This window comes from Musa acuminata, chromosome BXJ2-11 (assembly GCF_036884655.1).
Source record: "Musa acuminata AAA Group cultivar baxijiao chromosome BXJ2-11, Cavendish_Baxijiao_AAA, whole genome shotgun sequence".
NCBI classification, from domain to species: domain Eukaryota; kingdom Viridiplantae; phylum Streptophyta; class Magnoliopsida; order Zingiberales; family Musaceae; genus Musa; species Musa acuminata.
The window spans coordinates 31340046-31365688 of record NC_088348.1 but is presented as its reverse complement, the minus strand read 5'-3'; the positions used below and the strand labels follow the sequence as shown (position 1 = coordinate 31365688).

The 25643-nt window shown below is 39.7% G+C and overlaps 4 protein-coding genes across 6 annotated transcripts; 1 reads left to right on the top strand and 3 right to left on the bottom strand.

Moving 5' to 3' along the window:
* Positions 1-81: 81 nt before the first annotated feature.
* On the bottom strand, positions 82-10667 carry LOC103972188 (26S proteasome non-ATPase regulatory subunit 2 homolog A). The gene is made up of 25 exons (XM_009386424.3): positions 10486-10667; positions 10294-10394; positions 10022-10142; positions 9222-9281; positions 8678-8745; positions 8311-8353; positions 7198-7263; positions 7002-7040; positions 6855-6937; positions 4878-4992; positions 4714-4788; positions 4289-4447; positions 3810-3917; positions 3623-3724; positions 3401-3541; positions 3168-3272; positions 2864-3085; positions 2135-2248; positions 1847-2062; positions 1447-1506; positions 1209-1322; positions 1044-1129; positions 843-951; positions 570-748; positions 82-473 (listed from the first exon to the last, which is right to left on the bottom strand). The coding sequence occupies exons 1-25, from the start codon at positions 10588-10590 to the stop codon at positions 398-400; spliced, it is 2667 nt and encodes an 888-aa protein (XP_009384699.2). The 5' UTR covers positions 10591-10667; the 3' UTR covers positions 82-397.
* A 2673-nt stretch (positions 10668-13340) lies between these two features.
* Positions 13341-17040, bottom strand: LOC135584906 (10 kDa chaperonin 1, chloroplastic-like). Of its 3 annotated transcripts, none has more exons than XR_010492451.1 (7): positions 16844-17040; positions 16707-16757; positions 15474-15539; positions 15348-15395; positions 14606-14635; positions 13840-13961; positions 13341-13617 (listed from the first exon to the last, which is right to left on the bottom strand). XR_010492451.1 is itself a non-coding variant. In XM_065132496.1 (6 exons), the coding sequence occupies exons 1-6, from the start codon at positions 17009-17011 to the stop codon at positions 13893-13895; spliced, it is 432 nt and encodes a 143-aa protein (XP_064988568.1). In that variant the 5' UTR covers positions 17012-17040; the 3' UTR covers positions 13746-13892. The 3 variants fall into 3 exon arrangements, 1 of the variants encoding a protein (XP_064988568.1); XR_010492450.1 differs by lacking the exon at positions 13341-13617 and adding an exon at positions 13650-13765; XM_065132496.1 differs by lacking the exon at positions 13341-13617 and having other exon boundaries at positions 13746-13961.
* A 624-nt stretch (positions 17041-17664) lies between these two features.
* Positions 17665-19225, bottom strand: LOC135626831 (E3 ubiquitin-protein ligase ATL4-like). The gene has a single exon (XM_065132494.1). It carries the CDS (start codon positions 19152-19154, stop codon positions 18012-18014), a length of 1143 nt encoding a protein of 380 aa, XP_064988566.1. The 5' UTR covers positions 19155-19225; the 3' UTR covers positions 17665-18011.
* A 4741-nt stretch (positions 19226-23966) lies between these two features.
* LOC135626389 (FCS-Like Zinc finger 3-like) lies at positions 23967-24878 on the top strand. The gene is made up of 2 exons (XM_065131632.1): positions 23967-24372; positions 24442-24878. Exons 1-2 carry the CDS (start codon positions 24134-24136, stop codon positions 24632-24634), a joined length of 432 nt encoding a protein of 143 aa, XP_064987704.1. The 5' UTR covers positions 23967-24133; the 3' UTR covers positions 24635-24878.
* The last annotated feature ends 765 nt before the right edge of the window (positions 24879-25643 follow it).

Below are 25643 nucleotides of genomic sequence, written 5' to 3'. Positions count from 1 at the left end.
ACTAAAATGGGCGAGGAGTATAAAAAATACATGGCACCAAACAACAATACAATGCAACTGTCATGGAGAAGATGCCCATAGTGAAAACTATCAACGAAAACCAAGTTTTGGCAATCGAATAAATAATTTGATGTTTCACTAACGAAGCTTGGGAAGCTGAAGGCCGTAGACAACATCCGACATAGGATAAATTGGAACTGCTAGCCAGCAGTGTATCGTAACATGAAGAAGTACGAGCATGACAAGTAACCAACGTCCCACGTCCAAATTCACGGCCCTTTTGTACGTCGCGATTCAAGACTCAAGTAAATAACCTCACAGTAAGAGAATACAGCAACTGGGCCCAATGTTCCTCGCGATCATTCAACTCCAATGACAAAAAAAGTTGCAAGGTATTCTAACGATCATCATGAGAATCTGGGTTTTCTTTCAAGATTACAAAACCTTCCAGCACTGATGACAGCGGAATGTATCTGCACAATAATAAAAAAGACGAGATCCAAGTTAGTCCGTGACAGTTAAGTGGAAAGTCGAGAAAGATATTGAGGATCGTCAAAATCAAATCATACTTATCGGTAGCCAGTTCAGCTCTGTCCCCTGCAGCAAGCAAGACAGGAGTAGAATGTGTCTGAAATCCTGTAATGGTCTTTGGCCGACCTGCCTGGCCCACCACGTCGACAGCCTGACCAACCCGTACAGGAACAGAAATAGGTTTTAGATTTTCATCCACCGTCATGAGCATCCTTGGCTGCAAGAGTTAAAACAGGGACCGTCAAAACACTGACCAACTTTGTGATAACACTGAGAACATAGGCCAAGAATTTAAGATTGACAAGTCACACCTGCATCGCTAAGACGAGAATGTAGAGCATATAATGATACTTTCCAAGGATGGTAGATTTCATGTCCAAGCATGCATGCAAAACAGTAACAAGTCCAGCAAGCGCAGTCCTGCATAGGAAATTATGAGGATAATATGGACACACTAAATATGGATGACAAGAAAAGAAAAGGTATGGATGACAGGCTGCAAATGAACTTACGGGGACAATAAAAACCGATCAGAGTGGTAAGGGGAAAGTGTTAGTAAACCCTTCCCCAAATGCACAAGACCTTGAGCAATCCTCACCTGCAAAGATAAATTTCAACCTAAATGTGATCCGAGGAAGTTGCTGGAATCAGACAAACACAAGTCTACAATAACCTACACAGAAGAGATGGCCAGCTTCTTTATAGTAATAACTTGAAAGGTTGCGGAGCATGCTGGCTATCCGAGCATTATTTGTGCCTGCACCTATCAATCCCAATGAGATAATTGCTGCCTGCAGATCAAAGGTCACAGTCAGATATCTAGCAAAATTGATTCTCCCACATTTTTTCCCTTTGTTAGGGTGGGAAGAGAGAGAGAGAGAGAGAGAGAGAGAGAGAGATTTAAGGTGGGCATACCATTGATACATCACCATCGGTATCATGACTCAGTCTGCTAAGTGTATCCATGACATTGACCTGATCAAAGATGAGGAGAGCAACATTTTGAGTTCAAGAAAACAGCTGAATTAGATTTTTCTTTTAAGCTGTAGATTTTTCCTACTCCATATAACCATATACAGGTCAACAATCAATATAGCACCATCTTCAGCAACTTATTTTTTGAGGGTAATTAGCAGTATATTTACTTGTATAGAACTGACTGCTGTAGGGAATTTCATTATCCTGATTAAAACTTGGAACTAGCAAGATTGTTAACTTTTCCCTATAAGTTGCTCCCTTATGCATTTAATTAACAAACAAAATACTGTATGTAACTGTCAAGCACAGTAATCCTAGGTAATAGGGATAAGTGTACCTTTGGATTAGAAATACAAAGGATACCAAGAGCCAGGGGCACTGCTCGTCTAATGTTCTGCTCTCCATACTGCAAAAGGTGCTCCAATGATCGAATCGCCATATCAAGGCCCAGTTCCTCAGCCATTGCAATAAGTGCAATCCCAAGGACAGCGGGTCCCTGATAGTTCTCACCCTTCTCAAGATGCTGAGCGCAGTACCCCAGAAGCTTCTGGACCTGCAGAACAAAAGTGTTTTAATCATTTCACACCTAAATTAGAAGGGACAATGCACAGTTACAAATAGACACCTTCAGAACATTCCCGGTTCCAGCATATGCCAAAGACAGTAGAGTGATATCAGCATATTTCCTGATTTTGTCATTAAATGTTTTTGAAACCTCTGCAGTAGCCTCAACATTATCCTGTTAGACCAAAATTCCAGGAGTACATAAGAAAAACTAAACTCCTACACAAATGATATAATATCAATTCATCAACATCTGAATTCAACAAGAATAGGGAAAAACATATATCTGATGACCTAAAATTTAACTTGAAATCGATATCCAAATTCTGCAAGACCAAAATCCATCTGTTGGGCAAACTTTTTTTTTTATTTTAACTTCAAGCCACTGGAGAAGTTCTAAGCCAATCTTCTAAAAGATAGCAACTAAAGGATCAAGCCTTTAATACTTCTACCCAGGAGCTGAACAAGTGCCAATAATTGCAGTATCAAATTTCTGGCATCCTTGAAGCAAACCAAACAAGTACATCTATATCTACAATGATAACGTGGATAAGTAAATTTCTTGACAAAAGCAAAAAAGGGAGTTGAGTCCATTAAACAAGATGCCCCTCACCTGAACTGATCAGAGACATCCATCCTACATACTACTTACAGTAGAATAATGAAGCTATATAACACAATTATCCACTGAAACACCATAGAGTGATGGTAGAGAAGATTAATTATCAACAACAGAAAACTAATAAAAAGCATGGAAAGCAATTTTGATTTTTTTTTTTTTTCAAATTACCTGCTTTCCAAGATACAGAAGTCCAAGAGCTACAGGAAGCAGGCGAGTCAGAGGTTCCCCTAGTTCAGCGTCAGAACGTTCCATCAATGCCAAAATGATGGACTGAGCAATCTCTTCATTACAAGAACCAACATATACGAGCCCCAGGGTGATAGCAGAAAATACAAGAACTTCAAGAGGTGTTTTTGGATCTCCCAAGATAAGTGATAGGCGAATTCTAAGCTGGCACAACATTATTATGTCAGAATGTAATTAAGAACATGGTTAGCATTTAAAAGCAGACAAATAGCTCCTGGATCTCCACCTCATCCTTTAGAGATCCAGCATATGCAATTCCAAGGCCCAGTATGGCACCAATGCGGATGATGGTGTCATCTTTGTTAATATAGTCAATTAGAAGTGCCAATGCCTGCAAGAAGAACCATACCACATAATCTCATATCTACATAGTAATAGTCTAATGAATTCAAGAAAATATGAAAGTTAGCAGAGGATGTCACTGGCTATCTTATTAATCTTAAATGAGATACAACTTACAGGGTCACAGTCATTCTTCACACCACAGCTAACAATACCAATACCTAACAGAGCACCAGCGACCACATGGTTATCATTACTATGCAAATATTTATCAATTTGTGAAAGTCCGGAGTCAACATCCCACAACAGAATCATCCCCTATAACAAAGAAGAGCATAATCACATTCTAATATACCACTATTTATTTATATCAAATAAAACAAATGGGAATAACAATACCAAGCTTGCTGCTGCACTGGCCTTTCCATGTTCCTTGTTCTTGAATAGCCAATTACCTGAAGATCCACTGGAGGATTCTGATGTGACAGTCATCAATTTATCCTGAGAATAATAAGAAATATCCAAGTATAAACAACTTATAGAAGATTTTACCACAAGAAATTTCTTAAAAAATTCTTTCATTTACCTGTCCAAATCCGGCATTTACAAATGCATTAACAAAGGTAGCTGCCAAGTTCTGTCTTGCTGAATCGAGACTAGAACTTGCACTTGCCCGGCCATCAATCAAGTGCACCTAAGTAATAAAACAATGTGTAAACCATAGGACCAAAAAAAATCAAGCAAATACATGTGAATATTTCTATTTACAAACAAAAAATTACAAGAACCATGATTTTCTACTGAAGGACAATAAGAAGTCATGGAAAGAACTTTCTACGGATATTAGAGAGTACTTCCTAAGAAAAACAAGAATCATCTCTTCGGTAACAAAATTCCTTTATCATCAGAAAAAAAATTGACATGATGAGATAATCAAAACAGATGCCAATCTAATTAGGGGAAACAACAACAAAAAAACATCCTACAAACTTGGATTAATACCCAATATTATCTGAGAAGAAATAAGGCGTACTGGAGTTTAGATAATTGTATAAGAACCAGCACCTTATAGATGTCTTCTGGAGATTTAGGTTCCATAACCTCAATGTCCCGAGCAAGCGCAAGATATCCCTCGCTTAGCTTAACATTGTTGACTATTTCCTGCAAGGCCTCCCTGTCATCATCATCAGGAGCTATATCTTCATCAATTTCCAGAACTAGACCCTGAAGTAAACAGAGCTGATCAGTAAACAGGGTGGTATCTGACCAAATATTGCACACAATATCAGAATGAAGTATTAGAAATATGGCAAAAAACCATAATTTTTCAAAATTCATCAAGCAAAAAAGAAATTGGCCTGTACTCTTGGACACAGTGAATTCACAATCACATATAAGAGAATGCATGAATTATGGCATACAACTCTGGTGAGTCTAATTACACCAGTGAAAACTATATCATCATAGTCGATATGATGCAAACAGCTTACATGACGAGCTATAATATAAGAAAATTGCTTCTTCAGTAGAAGATCTTCAGTGGATGTGTAGATCTGCTTCACATACTGCACAAAGAGAATTTCACGAGTTAAACTTAACAACAGCTTAACTAATGCGAAGAAATACATTTACGACAACATGAATGTATACATACTTGGGTGTTATCGATAAAGAGTGCAATCCGCAGAGCACTTGCATAATCCTCAAACTTGGTATAAATTGTAAAGGCTATGTCCGAAGCTAATAAATCATCTGTGCTTGGGAGATAGCTGCGAGATTTACATGGTTTGAAAATAAAATTACATTTTATAACTTAATGATCATACGGCTAGAGTACAGCACTACAGCTGTCTTCAGATAAAGAATAATCGCAATTTGACTAGAATCATTTATCATATAACATCCATAAATCCGTCACAGGAAGAAAATGAGAATCAAAATAAACCTCCAAGGCCAATGGAAGTAAAATAATTTTAGTTTAAATTATAAGCACAACTATGTCTAATCTTCACCAATGAAGGTTACATGCTGTTATTTGCAAAATAAACAGCACAGAAAACATTAGCCGAAAAATCTTAATGAATGAATAAATCCTACCTCTTGACATAAAATAGCACGTCATGACTCGAAAGTTTCTACTAAAGGATTCACCACCACAATTCTTGTAAAAGATAACATTTAATCATCACCATTCATTATTAAATTTTAAAGAGAATTACACTGGAATGCTATAGAACATGTTCTAGAGGATATCAAATTACCATAGTCACTGTCAGTCTGATTGATAACTCAACTCCCTGCCAAACATAAACTGCAACATGACCCACATGTTTAATAACAAAATCCAACAAGTTTCAAGAACACCCGGTTGCTAAATTAAACCCACGCTTTGGCTGCTTAACAAAATTAGCCAACCATTCTCATCTCATGCTATAGTGAAACAAAATTCCGCCAGCATGCTCACATTTTTACTTCTTAGGAAGGACAAGTATTTGATCAGAGCAGTCTTTGACTATGAGATAAAAAGATGGAGTTTGTAATATTATGGTACAGATATATTAGATTTAAGGTTCTCCAATCCTGAAACCTTAGGTTATCCAAAATTTTATGCATAAACATTTCCATGATTGGTAAAATCATATATACCAAGACTGTGCAACCAAGCAGAGGAAACCAAAAAATACACACTGTTCGGTTCAGTCCAGTGCGATTTTTTATGGTTACAAACAGAAACGTATAAAAACAATTAATGAGTGAATTTGTTCTATGCAAGAAAAACCAAGTAAACAAAACTATACCAAGTATTTTTAGATCATACAAGGGTTATACCCGATACACACAACCTTCACCATTTCCTTTCCTAGACACCTTGTTCGTTGTGGCCTAGTCCCACATTCCTTCAGCCTTCACCATGTTCCACCCTGCTCCCTCTTCCCCCTCACCAAGGTCCCAGTTCTTAAAGGGCCCAACCATGGCTCCAAATCTAAGTTCAACCACTTGAAGTCCCCCAAATTCAGCCCCAACAAAGCTCCACGCTACCCTTAATCCAATCTTGACTCTGACAAAGCCTCAGCACACACCCCTATGCTGCTTAGGTGATGCCAAGATCAAATGAACAATAGAAGTTGGGACGCAGGCGGTGGAGAACCATGGAATATCATCCACCGGTGTCACATAATGTGCGAGATGTAAGACATCGTCTCTACCCTCTGGTACGATTCCATCACTGTGCGTGAGGTGCTTCTTATGTGAGAGGAGAGCCCCTAAAATGTGATTCTATGAACAAGAGTAAGCCTGAGTGTTATCATCTCCTCTCTCTCTCTCTCTCTCTCTCTCTCTCTCTCTCTCTCTCTCTCTCTCAATTTTTTTCGTCAGCCATATTATCAAATCCTACAGTATACATAAATTTTAGAATAATTGCCCCTTGATGCTCTTGTCCCACATTAGCAAGCCATCCATATCATCCCAAGTCAATCATGTGGCAACATACCAAGTTACCAATAGTATATAGAACAGTGGTGTCATAGCACTTCAACAAACAACAAAAAGACTGACTAGTTTTGTCTTTGCAAATGGACTATATCAAGATAAGTGCATGGTGCATTTGTAACAAAACTGGAAATCTTTTTACCTAGAAGAACTGGTAAGATACAAACACGCTCTTTTATAATTTGTAGCATCCACATGCTCAACCAGCAGCTCAAGATCTTCAACCTGAAGGGTGAAAGATATATAAATATACAACTAGGTGGGAAAAATGAATGAGTCGTGAGCATACCTCCATTAGAAGATCTACAGCTTCCGGCTCAGCATTATGCTGTACCAGTAGTTAAAAATAAATAATCATCATCTTTTCAAAAACTAGATAAAATAACTCAATAAACAGAAGAACGTACAAGATTAGCACCATTTACCACAATTACTACCAAAAATAAACAGCATAACTCAAGGTTCAGATATTATATAGCAGATACCTTCATGTGAAAGGCAACAATTTGTTGCACAAGTTCCATCAAGGTGTCTAAGGGCAAGTCATCATACTGTGTAAGAAGAGAGAAGTAATTAGCCACTTACTAGCTAGAACAAGCTGACTGAAAAGAGGCTAAAACAGTGGGAATATGCCAGTAAATGAGTTCACGTGATAACAAATATCAGCTAAGCAAACTAAAACTAAGTCCACACTAGCGCTAGCTAGGTAGTCAAGAGTAGCTGACTTTCCACGATAAGCATTTATAATGCTTCGCATTTCAACCACATGTTCAAAAACAACTAAAGTAAATTGCAAGCAAAAAGAAGTACAGATCATTAAAACACTGAAAACAGCAACTTTGTCAGATTATAAAATATAGAAGATATTTTCAGGTAACAGTCTGAAACACTTAGTCTTTATAGATTAGTGCAACTTAGGAAAAGAGTCAACGTTGTACTCAAAACAGATGCACGAGATTTCCAATGGCAAAAGTTTTGTCAGTTAAGACTATTTGTTGTACTGAATAAACAATTAAATATCATGTTCCTCATGGAGTTAATACAAGATAATTAAAGTGGACGATAAATCAAGAAAGTTAAATGATCATCAGGTGAAACCTCTATTATGAACCTAAATGATGGAAAAGATATTCATACATGAAAAGTTAGTTTTGCCGAGATACAGATTACTAGAAATATGAGAATGATTCCATTTGTGAACAATTAGGAGTAGTTATGATAGAGGGTAAAAGTAAAATTAATTGTTTATCGTGATATATCATCTCCAAGAACAACTGAGGCATGAAATGTCATTTCAGACTTGTAGTAAAAATGGGCAAAACCTAAATTGATTTAATAAAAATTAATATGAAAATATTTGCTCTTGTATGATGCAAAAAAACTGAGTTCTTAAAAAATAGTTGGCCTTTGCATGGATGTGCCAATGGTCTTATAAAAATAAGCTACAAACAAGATTTAATTCAGAAATAAATCTATGAATCAAACTAGTATAGCATAGATGCGACCAAAAACATGATAAATATCATCAACCTATTGACTCATAAAATATCACAAAATATCCAAGTTGTCAGATAAGTCGTTGAGCGAGTGAGACTGACCTGCCGCTTTGCAAATTCCTGTGAGATTTCACCAGCCAAATTTCTGCCAAATAAAACAGTAGTTTGAGATGAACATAAATAACTTATTAGCATCAAAAGATAAAAGCACGCATACACCAATATCTCACTAAATTTTAAAACATCATGATAACAAACCATCATTCTGAACCCATGACAAGATAATCTGAAGTTCAAAAAATTTAATATTCTCCTGAAAAGTTGTACCTTTACAAACATAAGTTTGTTATATTGACTATATTTATCAAAACTACATATCAATTTTTAAAGTACACGTCAGATTTTAAAAGTTAAAAAACAGAATATGGGTTCAGACCATTCTAATACTTGCCAAAGTTAAGTTCCTTACCTTACATATTCATGTCCCCACGAACCAATATCACCTTCAGACCCTAGCAATCGGTACTTCAGACTCTCCTACAGAGGACAAACAGGAAATTGTTACACTGACTTAAGCAATACATTACCACAACTACAAAATGCTAGTGCATCATCAGTGTCACCAGAGGACCACAGAATTTTGTGCTGTCAAATTATATAAAGCAAAGAGACATTGCCAAAACAACAAGTAGGCAAAATTTTAAGATGGCAAAAATAAATGAAAACACATCCAACACTCTGGCTGTAAATAGGGTTCTTATACCTCTTGATCTTTCCACCAATCTGTTTAGCATCATTCTATTGTTGAATAACAAGACTTTACAAAGAACATATATGATATGTAACTCACAAACATGTATGATAACAAAAGGAAAACCACTATAGGACTTGCAACAGCAATTATTTGCAGCAAATTTCTGAGACAAATACCAGGAAAGGAATCTATGTAGATATCCTGTAATGTCAACTTCTGGGAGAAGAAAATACGTAGTTATAAGATGAATTTTACATACCCTCTCTCCTTCAGCAGACATTGTCAATGCCAACACGGAAAGTATGTCCGCCAAGTATTTCTGTGGTTCAAAGAGAATATGGCAAATTCTGTTAAGTTTTGAGAAAAAATATGAAAGAGAAAAACATACACACAAAAAAACAGAAGGGGAAGAGAGGCTATCCTTGGTTAAACTAAGAACCATCAAAGGACTCTTTATTTGCTTCAACTAATCTTCGATCTCTTAATATCTCTGTATAAGTAATCCTAATCAACTCATTCAAGGCATTGTGAGATCTTCTTCAATCAAGTTCTTACCATCTTATCTTAATTTCTCTTATTTCATCCTCTAAAGGACTACACAAAATAAGAATTGAGAACATTTCTTATTCTATATTTTCTAACAATCTTGTCATCAATCTCAATATTTAAGTTGTGAGCATTTACATCTTGGTTAATTCCATAGCTTCCCAACATTCAAGTCCAAAAGGCAAGACTAGTCTTATAGTTGTATTGTCTGCTGGCTTGGACCCTAGCAATGTGTGGAAAGGAGGGTTAAGCTCTATATATGATTGTTGTGTTGTCATAGATTAAAAGAAAATTCTTATATAACTATAAGATGTAAATGCATTAGAGCAAGCTTATGGTAACTACTGGGCACACATCTGATGCGTATGCTCAACATCTAAAACCATATCCATCATCTAGTCATAGTCCAAGCCAACAGAAGATCTAGACTACTCCAAAACATATTAGAAAAGATAAATCCAATCACCTAACAGTAATAGGATTAAATTAAGCTATATAAATAGCAATCTTTACCTTCAAATCAGACTCAGGCATTGTTTCAAAAAATGATTTTAGACTCCCATAATGTGGCCGGAGAAATTTTAGAGGCTTAGGAACAGATGTCATGGAGCTTGTTGCCGTTCGAATCTCCTGCCTATATAAAAAGCAAAGTAACTGTAAACACCGAGAATTGAATTGTCATGCAAATCAACTTCGCGAACATGTAAAGATCCGCTAGAAACCCTAATTCTGAGAAGATATTCGTGGACAGAGAATGGAAGTCCAAGACGAAGAAGGCAAAGAACCTCATGCTCTCCAAGGCGAGCTTTTGGACTCCCTGCTCGGCATCCTGAACCCGCTCCACATAGAGTTCGAGCTGCTGCTTTAGTGCCAAATCCTCGTCCGACTGGCAGCGGAACACGAGATCAAGCGGTCGGAACAGTAAGAAATCGACGGAAAGAAAGGGCACAGATGGGAAAAATGAGATGGGGAGTCACCAGATCTTCTTCTTTCTTCTCGTCCTTCTTCTTGGTCACTTTGGAGGCGGGCTTGGAACCGTCCGGGCTGGTGGAGGAAGCACCGGGCTTTTGATCGACAGCCATGACAATGGAGAATTAGGGGCGATCGAAAACCCTAAGGAAAGAAGAGAAGTCGCTTGGGGACGAAGAAAAGGGTTATGCTCGGCCGACCCCGAGTTGAGAATATAAAGGGGTAGCGGGCTGCAATAACTGTGGCTATTGTTACCACTCCAGCCCAATTTGGGCCTAATTAGCTGACCCGGTAACGGGTTTCAATAGCAGGTTGGTTACCATTCCAGCCCAGTTAAGGCCCAATTAAGGCCGACACATTTTCTTTTAAGAAAAAGAACCAATTTATTGTATGCCGTTACGGAGGACAAAAGCAAGCGGAAACACTGTTGACATCTCCTATTGGTAGAGACATTTACAAGGGTGATGTATAATTATTATTAATTTAGGTTTAAATATTTTAATCTAATAGCTCGATTTCAATAAGCTAATCTAATGGGTTAATTATCTTATGATTATAACAATTTACATACTTAATATTAAGTATGGAAGATGTATACATGGATGAAGCCAAATAACATATATGATAACATAATCACTTGTAAAAATTAAAATTTTATATAAGAAGTCCATGAATGTCGTTTTTGCTAGTGATTACAAAAATAAAAAGTTAAAAAATCAAATATTATATTAAAACGTATAATGTCCTAGAAAATCAATAACAAGGTAATAAATAAATGTATCGATTATGTCATAAAATTAAGTTAAATAAATCAAATATTATATTAAATATTATATTATTCTGAAAAAAATGATAGCAAGTATTAAACAAATAATAAGTAAATGTGTCAATTATATTCGTGTGTTCATACATCCATGAGGGCTTGCCCTATATTGGGACGAGGATTAATGGTATTTTCTATTACCCGTGAATATTTGTTAGATTATATAACCATATATAATTAGATAAGATATATTATAGATATGATTGTATTCTAATTACATTTATCGACAAATAAAAAGAAAGTTCAAATGATTACTTATCAGATAATCTTGATTGGAGGAACTCTCGTAATTACTTATCATAAACCTTCTACTATTATATATAAATAAACAGAATATCCTAGAACATATATATATATATACGTGAAATAATATTATTGAGAAATTACATATCTTATCTTATCTCACTTTAGTCATGTGAAGCTATTAAAAGATAATATATTTTCTCTTATCTATCCTTACACATAATCTATTGCTCTATTGTGAAGAATAAGAAGAGATGATAAGGTTAATTTAGTTCTCCTTATAAATCAGTATCACTATAACCTTCAAATCCAACGACAATACACTTGCAAATCAAGTAAATACATTTTTGAATGATATTAAGAGATATACATCATATATGTGATTTATTATTATTTGATTTTGATTTATAACATAATAATAGGATAATCATGATTTTTATACTTACATCTAGTATCAAAGCTATGCTTCAAAATCAAATACTTTAGGTCGTAAAAATATTTTTAACGTATTTTATATTTAAATATGTTTATTAATACTATTCGCTTGAGAAAATATGTTATTGGGCTTTGATTTATGATACTTACTCGATCTATTTGTGTCATCAATTTGTTTTATCCTATTGTCATATTATAGACAATACACGATTCCTCATGTTTGATCGATGGACTATTGTTGACAACATGTTGTCAACGATAGTATTGTTGAGGTTGGGTGACCTTCGATGGTTACTAACCTGATCATAGGCAGTGACTGCGTATGTAATAAAAGCACTATAGGGTGCCACAAGCTTATGACAACCGTGAAAATACTATTATCAAAGCTATGCTTACATCTAGTATCAAAGCTATGCTTCAAAATCAAATACTTTAGGTCGTAAAAATATTTTTAACGTATTTTATATTTAAATATGTTTATTAATACTATTCGCTTGAGAAAATATGTTATTGGGCTTTGATTTATGATACTTACTCGATCTATTTGTGTCATCGATTTGTTTTATCCTATTGTCAGATTGCAGACAATACACGGTTCCTCATGTTTGATCGATGGACTATTGTTGACAACATGTTGTCAACGATAGTATTGTTGAGGTTGGGTGACCTTCGATGGTTACTAACCTGATCATAGGCAGTGGCTGCGTATGTAATAAAAGCACTATAGGGTGCCACAAGCTTATGACAACCGTGAAAATACTATTATCAAAGCTATGCTTACATCTAGTATCAAAGCTATGCTTCAAAATCAAATACTTTAGGTCGTAAAAATATTTTTAACGTATTTTATATTTAAATATGTTTATTAATACTATTCGCTTGAGAAAATATGTTATTGGGCTTTGATTTATGATACTTACTCGATCTATTTGTGTCATCGATTTGTTTTATCCTATTGCCAGATTGCAGACAATACACGGTTCCTCATGTTTGATCGAGTCAACAATAGTGAACGATAGCATTGTTGAGGTTGGGTTAACATCCCTAACAATAGGTTGAGCATGAGCAAGTCTCCCAAATCAATCTAAGGTACGAAGCTTGTTTCACAATAAATAAATAACTTAACTTAATGACCAACCCTTAACTCGAACATTACCTTCCAACATGACCTCCCATTCTCCTCCTAAAATTCTTCGTGACAACAGAGCAAGGCAAAATAGGTAGCATCCACTTATCCAATTAGTTTATATTAAATCCTATTTATATATATACATATGAATTAGTTTATATAGAGTTCTGAGTCAACTTACCCCACCTCAATCATAGTATTTTTAATAAATACATTTAAAAACATCATAAATCTTATGTATAGAGATTGGATCAATTTATCCTATGAACCGATCCATAGAATGTATTAATACTAATCTTACTAGCATTTCCAGTAGGGAACGCTGGACCAAAAAACAAAACAAATGGAGGGTTTTTCCCTAAATCATATACATGCAATCTAACATGACAATGCTGCTACAGTATGTCACTTGTAAGCTAGGTTACCCAAAGAAGTGGACAGACATATACCTGTTCTTCTCCAAACATTATACTCGGAAGGCTAGGTTACCCAAGAAGAAAAAGACTGCACCTGCAAATGTTATGTCCATCATTTACTTGTGATTGCGAACGTTATCAGAAAATATATTCATGTGCAAGTAATCTTTCATCGAACATCCCCTAATTGACCTGGATTCCAGGTAGAATCTCATGCAAACATAAATTTGAAACGGTTCAACCTGCATTATGGGTATCAATCAACAATACATTGCAAATGAAAATTCAGGATCATAACCACGAAAAGATGACTTACTTAGATCACCATGCAGACCTAAGAAGACCAAACATGATAAATTTACTAGATATCTACTCGACAACAGCTAGCAGATCACTGGCTTTGCAAAAACAGTGCTTCGTGTCCGTCCCCAAGTCCACCTGCACAAACATTTAAGGAGGAATTACAAGAAGTAAATTATCTGTATGATAAAGAAAAAAAAAACACAGGTACCAGCCCAAGTATATATATACCAAAAATTAAAGGAGCTATTTAACAAAGAAAAAGGACTTTTGTCCACTGATCTAAAGAAATCTGCAAGTAACACTTCCCTTGGAAGTATCATGCAAACTATCAAATGATATGTGTGTCCAGTAATTACTATTTTTTTAGTTAAGGTCAGTCAGATGATAAAAAGTTCTCCATAGATGGAGATGTTCTTTCGGACTGAATAATTAAATCAGACATCTATATCATAGTCCAAATAAGTGATACTTCAAAAGAAATTGCTCCAGCAGTAGCTTTTCATTCCAGTAAATGATGTCAATGGATGCCAAATCTCAACAAACAGTACCTAGAATAACACCCTCCCCTCTAAAGAGATTGCTTAATTTGGATTTGAGAGGACAACAAGACACAATATCAAAGTTCTTGATTGATTTACACGAAGCGCTTATATGCCTGTTAATGCATGATTTATATATAACAATATCTCCATGTTTGCTATGCATGTATATTGAGGAATAAGAATGATGTATATCATGCAACTAGTGAATGATTAAATCTGTGTTATAGGACCACATACCTCATATGCATTAATGTCTGAGAAAAGAACCTGCAAAAGAAAAAGGGAGAAACATCAGCTATGTCAATGTCTCGAAAACTGAACCAGTCAACCTGGAGAGAGCCAGTTTTCCAAGACCAATTCAAACAGTTGATCAGTCCAATACAATAGCATGACACTATGAACCGTTTCTATTTTTAAAAATATATAAAAAAATAAAAATACAGTAAAATAATGGGGTAAAATGGAAAAATCGTTATTTCTGGTTATGTCAGTTCTACCAAATTTGACAAAGTTTGACTGGTTTGCTCCTAGGCCTTTTGTGATAAAATAGACTGGACTTTAGACCAGTTGCTAGTCCGACTTCAACAGAGCAGTCCAGTCTGGTTTTGACAACTTTGGCCACAGTCAATATACTTCAAAAAAAAAAAAGAATATGAAAACACTGTAATAATCTAAATGCAAAGTATCACAGGTTATGTTATCTTATTCATGTACGCTATTCTCCCTTCTTGTTGGACATTGGTGAAGTTACATGTTGGCCATATAATAATTGACAACTAAAGCATGTTGCCATGCTAAATGATCCTTACCCACAGGAACATTATAGTTATAATGACATGTGTATGTAAACTTAACTGAACTTAGTGATACAGGATACCACCACTTTTAGTAAGAAGAAGGTGCTATGATCAAAGGAATACAAGCATTATCCAATTTTTTTATTGAAACGACCATAAAATAATGAAAAAAAATAATCTACCTTCTTCCCAGCTTCCACCTCAGTGACGTCAGAGCCAACAGACAGAATCTGTCAGAACATATTGCAATAATCAAAAGCTGATAGCTCAAACAAATAATACGACTATATCAATCTTTTGTTCCGTACCTCACCCATTAGATACCGTTCAAACTTAACAGCTGACTTTGGAAGTAGTACTCCACCAGCAGATTTCTGTGCCAAAGCACCTTTCCAATTAGAATATGGAACATAGTGGATATGGTGCTGATTAGAACCTAGCGGCAAAAGATTCATACAACCGACCCCAAATAGTTGGGACTTACAGCTTCGATGTAGTTGTTATAATGAATAAGGTGTTGATTAGATCGAGATATGATTACTAGCTTTATGATTTACGGCATGCTTATAAAAGCCAGGTTATCTTTTCTGAGCTTTCTTTCTGTCAAAACTATTAACAACACTCACAGTAACTGTGAACAATGTCAGATATCTATGTACAGTGGCTTTTGATTAACTTTTCTCTCTCTTCAGCTTGGACGGCATGGAATTACAATGATATCTCCCTTCTCACTCTCTAACTGGTTGTTATAAGTAGGGCCGTAGCAGCAATAATTGGCTGGTGCAAGCTGGAAGACGTAGCAGCTAACTGCATTATATTGGATACACTCAACTTAATTCAGTTGGGAAAAGACTAAAAGTTATATTGACCTTAGAACACCAGTGTTATAAATCCAAACCAGGGTTTTGGAAATTAAATTTCAGTGCTATCCAAGCCAAATCATCACATTCCTAGCTTATTTTGATAACCATCCCAAGGCATAACAAAAACAAAAAAGTATATTTATACATTTCTGAATTTTCATCAACGACCACATGCTACAAATAGGTTTAAGATTGTTTATGGAATCAAATGAAAAATTTCAAGGCTACTGCAATAAGAAGGCTCCGTTCTCCTACAAGTCAGTTACAGTGAAGACCAAATTAAGAATGCTATTTACATCCCATGTTCTTGTAACTTTAGCACGAAATGATCATGCAAGAAAGTTACAACAAGTAAAATAGCTGTCACGCTTAAATGACTTTTTCTCCATAGATCTCAGTGTGCCAAATTTATGACCAATGCCATCTACATTTCTGAGCTACCTATCAAACCTAAAGTGGTACAGCGATCAAATGACCTGGTCAAAAAAAATGCAGCAACTGTAAATTACAAAGTTCTATCAATCTGCACTAGGGAACTAATTGGTAGTTGGAAAGGACATTAGAAACGCCCTTGAAGCATAATCAACGACCATTACATCTGTATTTCTTTGGGAAAGTCTTCAAAGAAAGCAAAAACAACAATTATGAACACCGGAATTGGAGGAGAAAGAGGGAAACCTCGGGGAGCTCCTCGAGACGAACGAGTACCCGATCGGCTTGCGGAGCTATCTGAACTCGAGAACAAAGAAGGAAGACATGAGAACGTTAAATATCAACAAAGCAATTAGAAACTGCATAGAGGGATCACAACAGACCTTGGACGGTTCACATTTGAGGGCGTGAACCCTGAGCGCGGCGCTCCTACGCGAGGCCGAGAGGCTCCAGCGGAGGCAAGGGCCACCTGCGCCACGAGATGGAGGAGGAGTACGAGGATGAGAAGGGTGGAGGAGAGGCTTGGCGGCGGCGAGAACAGAGGAAGCCATGGCCGAGGATAAGAATGGGGTTTAGGAAGCCCCTTTCTTGCCGGTATAAAAACGATAGCAACGTGAGCGTCACGTGAGACGAGATCCATTACGATGGCCGCTGCCACGGTGTGCACGAGGCGATAACGGCGTCGAGTTGGGGTCCGAGCGGACCGGTTTGGTTCGACCATTATTGCTCGATCGCGCGCCGGTTTAAATTTGTGGGATGAAAGCCTTCGTCAGCCCAACTCAGACACGTCGGCGCCCAAATATTGAAGTATCCGCGTCACTTTGGACTGGTGACGATGTTTCCGTGTTACGTCTCGTGTCCTCGTCAGTGCCATCTCACGCCCATGCGTCTGTTGATCCGCGCAGTCGTCACCGAAACCGGTGGCGTACCCCAACACTGATGTCACGGTAGATTTGGTGTAGTAGACTGTGCAGTGGCGTGAAGCGCTCGGTCTCAAATCCCCCAGGATTGTGGTCTGCGATTAGCTCAGCCAGCCGTAGCTTACATGTAATGTTCATCGTGTTATATTTTGAGCGGGTAACTTCACATCATTCTTTTACGTAGCTTTACTTACCCGAGAAGGGCCCCCCACACACACACATAGGAGATGCCAAGGACGGGCCGGATCGAAATAGAGGCGTGCGTTGGTTGGGAAGTTATAAGAGGAGGGGAATCATAACGGGTTCAATTGATGTGATCCGATTCCTCCCCTCGGATCCGAAGCCCATTAACTCCACTCGTACATTATCCCATCGCAAAACAAGACAAAAGAGTACAAAGCTACAACCAAGAAGGGGTACCCCCCACCCACCTAACTTCTGGGGACCACCGCTGCGATCGCATGAAGCTTCTTTGCAATTGCGGGCTTCTGGGCCGTCCGATTTCGCGCAGGCCGACGGGGGCGGCTTCGTAGTTCCTGAGGAATGATGTGGCGATTTTGGGTCACCGGGAATTGTCCGAAAGAAGCTTCCGTGACGGCTTAACGGAGAGGGGAAGTGCGTGCTGTGACGGTTATGCCCCTATCAGCCACCTGTAGAAGCCGTAGTAACCGCCGTCCTCCGCCTCCCGCCGCGCGCTCCCCTCCAAGTCGTACGAGTACCGCGCTGGCCCGCCGCCGCCGTCGTGGCTCCACCTGCCGGAGAACCGGAACGATGAGAAGGAGGACGACGCCGACGAGGCGAGCCGGTCCACGTACTCCCGTAGCCATCCCCTCCCTCCACCACCCGCCACCTCCGCCACCGATGGCGCAGGCCCAGCTACGATTACGGCGGCTGGTTCGGCCACCGCGTCTCGTTTCTCCTCCTTCTCCGTCGTCCTCCGGATCCGCGCCACCACCGCCTCCACCTCCTCGTCGATCACGTACTCGAACGACGACCCCAAGGAGTACGTCCTCAGATGAGGCAGAGCGTTCACGACCGGTTCCGCCTCCGGTGGCGTACTTCTCCGGCTGACGCTGCCGATCTCCACCCGAAAGCTGCCGGACCGGGAGGGGTCCCCGTGAGAGGCGACCGTCGGAGGTGCCGCCGTCGGCGGCGAAGGTAGCGGTGCCGCTCGGAGGGCGATGGAGGCACGGCAGAGAGGGCAAGAAGGAGTCGAGCGGAGCCAGGGGTCCACGCATCGGGAGTGAAAGGCATGGCGGCAGGCGGGGAGGAGGCGGAGCTCGTCGTGCGGGCGGAAGGGGTAGAGGCAGACGGCGCAGTCCAACGACGACTTGGGGACGGCAGCGAGGGAAGAGGCGAGGGAGAACAACGGGAGGGCATCGATGAGCGCCTTCTTGTCCTGGTCGGAGAGGCCGGAGTTGGAGGCGGCTGCGGTCGCAGCAGCTGAGGACGAGGAAAAAGAGGAGTCGGGGCGGCGGAGCTGGAGGAGCGGCGGCGCCGGTGGCGCGGCGGAGACGGAGGAGGACCGGCGGCGGGAGGAGAGAAAGCGGAGGAGTAGGTGGATAGAGGCGGACGCGACGAAGACGAAGGCGATGATGGCGGAGATGATGAGGAGGCTGGGACTGAGGGATACTGAGGAGGAGGAGGAGGACGACGACGAGGTGGTGGTGGTGGTGGTAGAGCCGCGAGGGAGTGTCGGAGGCAAGTGTTTGAGGGGCCTCAGTGAAGGCGAAGGCGGAGGCGTAGGCCTCAGAGGTGGTGGCGGAGATGCCATTTTGGTGAAGGTGATGCGGAGACGTGGCTTTGCGGGCGTGTTATAATATGGTGTGGAGTTTGGATGAGACGCTCGGCTGTTTTGCGTTCGCTTTGCCTCACTTTCCTTTCGATTCACCATATAAGTTAATTAAAATTTCCATTATCCACGTAAAAAAAGATAACGTATATAATAATAATATCTATCATATATAGAACCAACGTAAAAAGAAAGAATAGGTTGCTTCCTTTTCGGTCCACCAATATTAGTAGTTCCGTCGGTTTCCATTGGAAGCTTCACACAGGCTCTTCATGTACATGTGGGATGCTCGGATGGATGGAGTGTGCGTTAAGTTAGGGAGCTACACACCAAGCTGATAAGCTTTAGCTTTGGTTATGAATGATGCGAGTCCAAGTCAATAGGAGAATCTACTCGTCATTTCTTTTTCCCTGCAGGTTGACATTTCATGTGTGTCCTCAGAAACATACTTAATGGCTATATGCCTCTTTAGGGAGGAAACTGTGTCGTCCTTCTTCTCGCATCTGTTTGCAGAGAGGCACATGAAAGCATTCGTATTAGACCTTCTTCCACAGAAGACAAACCGACGTTGTTCTCACTAATTCTCCCCCAAACTTGGGAAGAACCTGCTGCCTGCGTTGTGTACTTGTAAGTGCATATGCTTCTCTCGTGTCAGCTCTATGATCCCTACTCGATTGTTGGGAGTGACCGAGTAATCACATTCCTCTTGCTGCAAAAGATGCGCATGACCGTCACGTGACGCTCACCACCTGTTTGTGTTTATGCTTTAGACCACGGGCGGTGGGAATCTCGCGGAGAGGGAAAGAGAGACGAGGAGCAGCGCATGAGCGATGCCTGATAGCTCCGTACGGTGTCTTGTCGGTGAGCAAAAGAAGGGGCAGTACTGCAATCTGCATCGACAACATATTGGAGCCTTTCTCGAAAGTGGGGAGGGAAGGAATGCTGGGGCTGATCGCCGCAGATAAATTAGCCCATCGGTTCTTGCATCCAAATACTCCCTGCGTGCTTTCTGCAACCAAGAACCATTTTTAACGATGGGTCATGATTTCTCCTCTGTGTGTGGTCATGAAGGTGCCCATATAATTAATGCAGGGATGAGGCTTCATTTTGTGAGAGGAGTACTGGGTCCAGGATTAGATGATTCTGAGTTTTGGTAGGTAGATGAGAATAATTGGTGTCATGATACTTGACAACATTTGAGATAATGCATCCCAAAGAAAGGATTCCTCAGAAGATTTCTCAAAGGAAATGATGCAGCTGAAGCAAGTTTTCTCATATTAGTTCTCTGAGAGGAAAACAAAAGGAAAAATTAGAACACCTGCATCCTCTTAAAGATGATGATGTCTTTGAGAGACTATTGAAAGAGATGTGAAACCATGAGATTGGGAGCAAATAGTGTTATATGGGGAGGTGATGATCCCCTTCCTCAGCACTGGGCCATCCATTGTCTAAGTTGCACTGCTGGCTTGCCTTGTTTGTGATGGGAAGAAGCCAATGGTTTAGCAGTGTGGACATTTCCAAGATAGCAAATAGTATCTATTCAGCTTTGCAGTGTTTAATGTTTGCTGGGTTTTTCTTTTTGGCTGCTCAATTACTGCAAGTTTCAGATGCCTTGCAGTTTCTACACAGCTTTGTTGAATGTCTTCTCCTCCCAGAAAAATTATGTCCTCTCTCACATGCCCTCCAAGACTTTTTAGTTTTTCTCTTTTTGCTTGTATATAATTCATAGATCTATATGGGATGGATTATGTGATCACAAACAAGCAAGAGTGTTTCCATATAAAGTTCATACATCCAACCAGCTTGACTTACTACTTGCAAAATATAATACATGAAGGTGTTTATAACATTTTGTATGCAATTCATTGCATTTTATTATGTTGATGAAACTAGAAAATGCTTAGAAGGATCAGTTAAGTAATAGTTTGATGATGTAAGAGGTTTGGAAACTTGGCTTGGCCTTATAGAATTTGGCACTATGATGGAGATTGCCTTGATGAGACCTTATTTTCCTTTCTTTTTCTTGTGTGATTTATTTTTAGTGGATTATGACCTTAGAAATCTCTACAAAAGTCATTATCATTCAAGTCAATTAAATAATGCCAATCTAAAGACATGTGCCTTTGAATTCTCAATGGGCTTTAAATTTCATGATTGATGAATGAAAACAACAACAACCTAATTTATTGTTTTATTCTCATTAAATGTCTGTGTGCATCTCTATGTCAAAGAAATAAACAAAGTGAATAAAAAAATAAGAAAAAAGGTTGATGTTATTGTTGGAAATTTATAAGTCAGTCAAGATTAGTCTAACAACAGATAACTCAGAATTTTAGACTATTAAGTTGCAAGTCAAATTCATTATATGTCTCTCTTTCACCAAATATATTTTTAAGAATTAAAGTTAATTAATGTGATATCTAAAACTAAATCATTAAGAAATTGATGTTTCATTATATTTTTAACATTAATCCCACATCATGTGTTAACTATGGTTTTAAATAGTATATACATCAGCAATAACTCTGTGATCTACATTAGGAATTTTATTATCCATCTTACTGAATCCCATGCATCATGCACTAAATATTTTTATCCACAAATATATCTATTAGCTTAGTTGGTATAGACTTTAATAATTTATTATAAAAATCTAGATTTAAATCTCATCTTCATCATCTAACTATGGTTTTAAATATTATATATATATATATTTTTATTTATTTCAACACCATCATAACCATCCTCCCACCCCACCTCTATCCATCCTTTCCATTGTGCATTCTCTCTGACATGGGCCCTATATGTACATATGACACCCTAAATTAGAGAAATATGATATCACCAACTAATAGGACAAGCTTTACCTTTACATAATATGCACACATAACATGGTTAATATATGTATATATATATATACTTCAATTTTGACTCCAAAAAGATAAAAGAAATGATGAAAAATGAAAAAGTAATGCTCAGAGCATCAGCCCATTATGTGACTTACAAAGAGGAATCAATGCCTGGGAGCAGTGTGGGGACCATCTTGTGATCAGATCATAAAACCAGTCTGGGCTGTCAGAAATTGACATGATATGTATGATATGAAAGAAAGGAGAATGTACAGGAGAAATAGAAAGTGATTGTGCTCCACCATACAGATTCAAACATCACAACATGCTTCAGAGGAAAATGATTAGTTTAGATGACAAGAACAACTCCTTGCCATGATTCCTTCGTTCAAAGAAAAATCATATACCTTCATCAACTCCATTTCAGGTCTGTTCTTCTCTAGACAGCCATTTCAAAGACCACATCATGGCATTTACACTGTGTGTAGACAAAGCTCGTCATCCGTGAGCTGTAACCATGTCATCCGAAATGGACCGGTGAACCTGCACCCAAGTTTGGGACCTTCGTGCGATGGAAACTCCACGGATCATTGTCCTGTCCACAGAAAACGCACTTGGATGCCACACAGCTTGTGACCGTCCTCCTCCTCCTCGGTCCTGAGCAATAGTACAGTACTGCGTGCACAGGTGAGCCATCTCAGGAACAGTAGTGATGTGTGCAGGAAATTAATTGTCGCCAAGGATCACTTGCTGTCGAAGCAAACTCCATGTGCTCTTCCCCACTCGAGCCATTAAACTCTTCGCATTTGATTCTTCTGGACCAAGCGACCCACTGTCTGCAGCGCCATGGCCAACCATGTCTCCCTTCCTTTTTCACAGTATTAGGTTAACAAGTGCAGTGAGTGTATCTCACAAGGAAGACGAAAAAGGAGAGAGAAATGGTATGTGTGTCTGCGGTCGAGGGGACACACGCGTGCAAACCTGCTCTTGCACGCGTGAGTCAGCTGTTGAGGAGGTCGTATCCGCCATGTCTACAATGCCACTTGTGCGTCTTCGATTTGGCTTCTCACCACAAGTTTCTTTTATCTTATTTTCCTCATTTATAATATTTTCCCAATATTATAATATAATATAAAAAAATTCATAAGAGAGAAATAAAATAGATGACTGAGGGTATGCGGAAAAAAAAGTACACAATTAAAATAATCTAAAAATGGGAGTTACTTTTCAGAAAAACAAAAAAAAACTTTTCTCGAGAATTCTCTCTTTATATTAACTTAAGGTGGGCCCAAACGTCTCGAAACAGGGAGGGGCTTGGTCGGTCGGTCTTGCTTACGTGCGTCGTGGCCTCGAACGAGTGGGGCCGGGGTGGGGCGCAAGCCTACCAATCTCTAATAGTCAGCTAATCGATCGACCAAATAATTAACGACGCGAACAGCTCATCGTGTTTCGTGCGGGCGCCCGTGTCACATGCCATTGTGGGTGGTCCCCAGCCACACCTATCCCCGCAATCAATCTCGTGAGCCCCATCTGAGAATTCAATTTTATATATATATATATATATATATATATATATATATATATATATAAAATATTGGAAAAAGAAAAAAGGGCTTTGAGATGAACAAAGATGCATCATGATGAAAGGGAACAAATCATTGATTGGTGCCTCCCGATCCGTCGTCGCTCCACTCATGCATCTATTAATCTTGCTACCTGAAATTATTGCGGCATTGTAGGTCCGAATCTTAAAGAAAGTGTTGGCGTTTAGAGCATCAGTTTTTTTATATTTATAACGTTAAAAGCAAAAATAAAAGCCAATATGTCGAAAAACTAACTCAATTAGCTTAATTGTTCGAAGATTGACTCTCTCTCAATCACAACTATTATTGGCATTTGTATTGCCTTTCCTCCTCCTCTCTCTCTCTCTCTCTCTCTCTCTCTCTCTCTCTCTCTCTATAATAACCTCTGACGCCACCCCCGACCTCTCCACGCCACTCCCTACTTCCACCGTCCATCGAGAATACAAAGCGAGGAACGCACCCAATTACGACGACAAGCACGGAAAGAAGAAACGAAAGAGAGGTCTCCTCCTCCTCAGTTCTCATCCGCATGGAGCCCTTTTCCATCTTGTATTCTTCTTCTTCTGATCTGGAGGCCGGATGGGGTCCTCCCTACGCCCACCCGACGCCGCCCTCCCCCCACGGTTCCGCCGGAGGAGTGGCGAGGCCTCGGACGCCCACGTACAGGTTCTTTTGCGTCGACGTCGACGGCCCACCGCACCACTTCTTGGACTCGTGCTTCCTCTGCCGCAAGCCCCTCGCCGGTAACCGCGACATCTTCATGTACAGGTAATTAGCTTCTTCTTCGTCTTCTTTCTATCCACTGATGGGTACTGATGTCGCGGGGGTCGCATGCAGAGGGGACACGCCGTTCTGCAGCGAGGAATGCCGGCTGGTGCAGATCGAGATGGACGAGGGGACGGAGCAGAGCAGGAAGCACTCTCTCAAAGCTTCCTCCTCGACGGACTCGAACAAGGCCGGCGCGGCCACCAGCCCCTCAAAGTCTCACGAGGCCCACGCTAGGACCGGCACCGTTGTGGCTGCAGGTTGAGGACCAACCATATACACCACACGACACGCTGCATAGTAAGGAAGAAAAGCAACAGCGAGCGCTGTGCGTAGGCAAAACCACTGAAGCATAGCGGAACCATATGGGCAGGTGGCTCAGAAATCCGCAGAAGAACGTGATTCTTCTTTCTTTTTTGGAGAGAGAGACTGTGAGAGGAACTCTTTTCCCTTTCTCTTTCCCTTTTCTTTTTCTTCTGGAATAAAAGAAATCAGCCCGAGTTACGCAATGGCTTACGTTAATCGCCAACACCTCCCGTTAGTCGAGGCAACTCGTTCTTTAGGGTGCAGGAAAAGCTCCGTGTGACTATGTGAGGGGAGATCGGTAGCTCTTCAGCTGATGTCCTCTGTCTCTCATCATCCTTGCGCAAGGAGAACGCAGAATCCCATGCGGCGAGGACCGAGGACTGCAGCCGTCGTTCAGTGGAGTGGGGACAGAGCGTGGGTCTTCAGATTATGTAGTCACCCACCATGTCTCCTCTCTCTCTCTCTCTCTCTCTCTCTCTCTCTCTCTCTCTCTCTCCTAGTTGTAAAGGGCTGGACTATAGTGACCAATAATTGAGACCATATTAATTATATGGCCAAATGCTGTGCATGAAGCTCAGAGTTGACGGCATCATTGTCAATAGCTACATGTATGTAATCTAATATGGGCTTAACTGTATTGCACAGTGCCGGGCTTTACATTCGCTGCCAAGCCTGACCCAATCTTCAAGAAGTATATGTATATATATATGTATATGTATATGTATATATGTACATATACATATGTATATACACACATTAATTTTCTATTATACAAGGCATCTACTTCCTTCTATTGCATGTTAGTGTTGAGACTATAAGGAAGAACAAGGCCTTGTTCTTCAGCTTTATACTAAAATGGAAGTCAGGATGGTATGACTATCTGTAAACAGACAAGACAGCAATCGAAGAAGAAATGATACAACGCGTGATTCACATGCTCTTCATGCTCATGGCCAAGAAATCCAAGT

What these genes read in the sequence shown, in the direction of transcription:
- LOC135584906 (XM_065132496.1), bottom strand. Translation starts at nt 17,011, where the DNA reads ATGGCTTCCTCTGTTCTCGCCGCCGCCAAGCCTCTCCTCCACCCTTCT. An exon ending in TCAAATGTGAACCGTCCAAG is followed by an intron (nt 16,758 to 16,843) that starts GTCTGTTGTGAT and finishes TCTCGAGTTCAG; the next exon opens with ATAGCTCCGCAAGCCGATCG. An exon ending in GTCTCGAGGAGCTCCCCGAG is followed by an intron (nt 15,540 to 16,706) that starts GTTTCCCTCTTT and finishes GCTTTGGCACAG; the next exon opens with AAATCTGCTGGTGGAGTACT.
- LOC103972188 (XM_009386424.3), bottom strand. Translation starts at nt 10,590, where the DNA reads ATGGCTGTCGATCAAAAGCCCGGTGCTTCCTCCACCAGCCCGGACGGT. An exon ending in CTCGCCTTGGAGAGCATGAG is followed by an intron (nt 10,143 to 10,293) that starts GTTCTTTGCCTT and finishes CTTTTTATATAG; the next exon opens with GCAGGAGATTCGAACGGCAA. An exon ending in CCGATGGTGATGTATCAATG is followed by an intron (nt 1,323 to 1,446) that starts GTATGCCCACCT and finishes TTTGATCTGCAG; the next exon opens with GCAGCAATTATCTCATTGGG.
- LOC135626389 (XM_065131632.1), top strand. Translation starts at nt 24,134, where the DNA reads ATGGAGCCCTTTTCCATCTTGTATTCTTCTTCTTCTGATCTGGAGGCC. An exon ending in CGCGACATCTTCATGTACAG is followed by an intron (nt 24,373 to 24,441) that starts GTAATTAGCTTC and finishes GGTCGCATGCAG; the next exon opens with AGGGGACACGCCGTTCTGCA.
- LOC135626831 (XM_065132494.1), bottom strand. Translation starts at nt 19,154, where the DNA reads ATGGCATCTCCGCCACCACCTCTGAGGCCTACGCCTCCGCCTTCGCCT.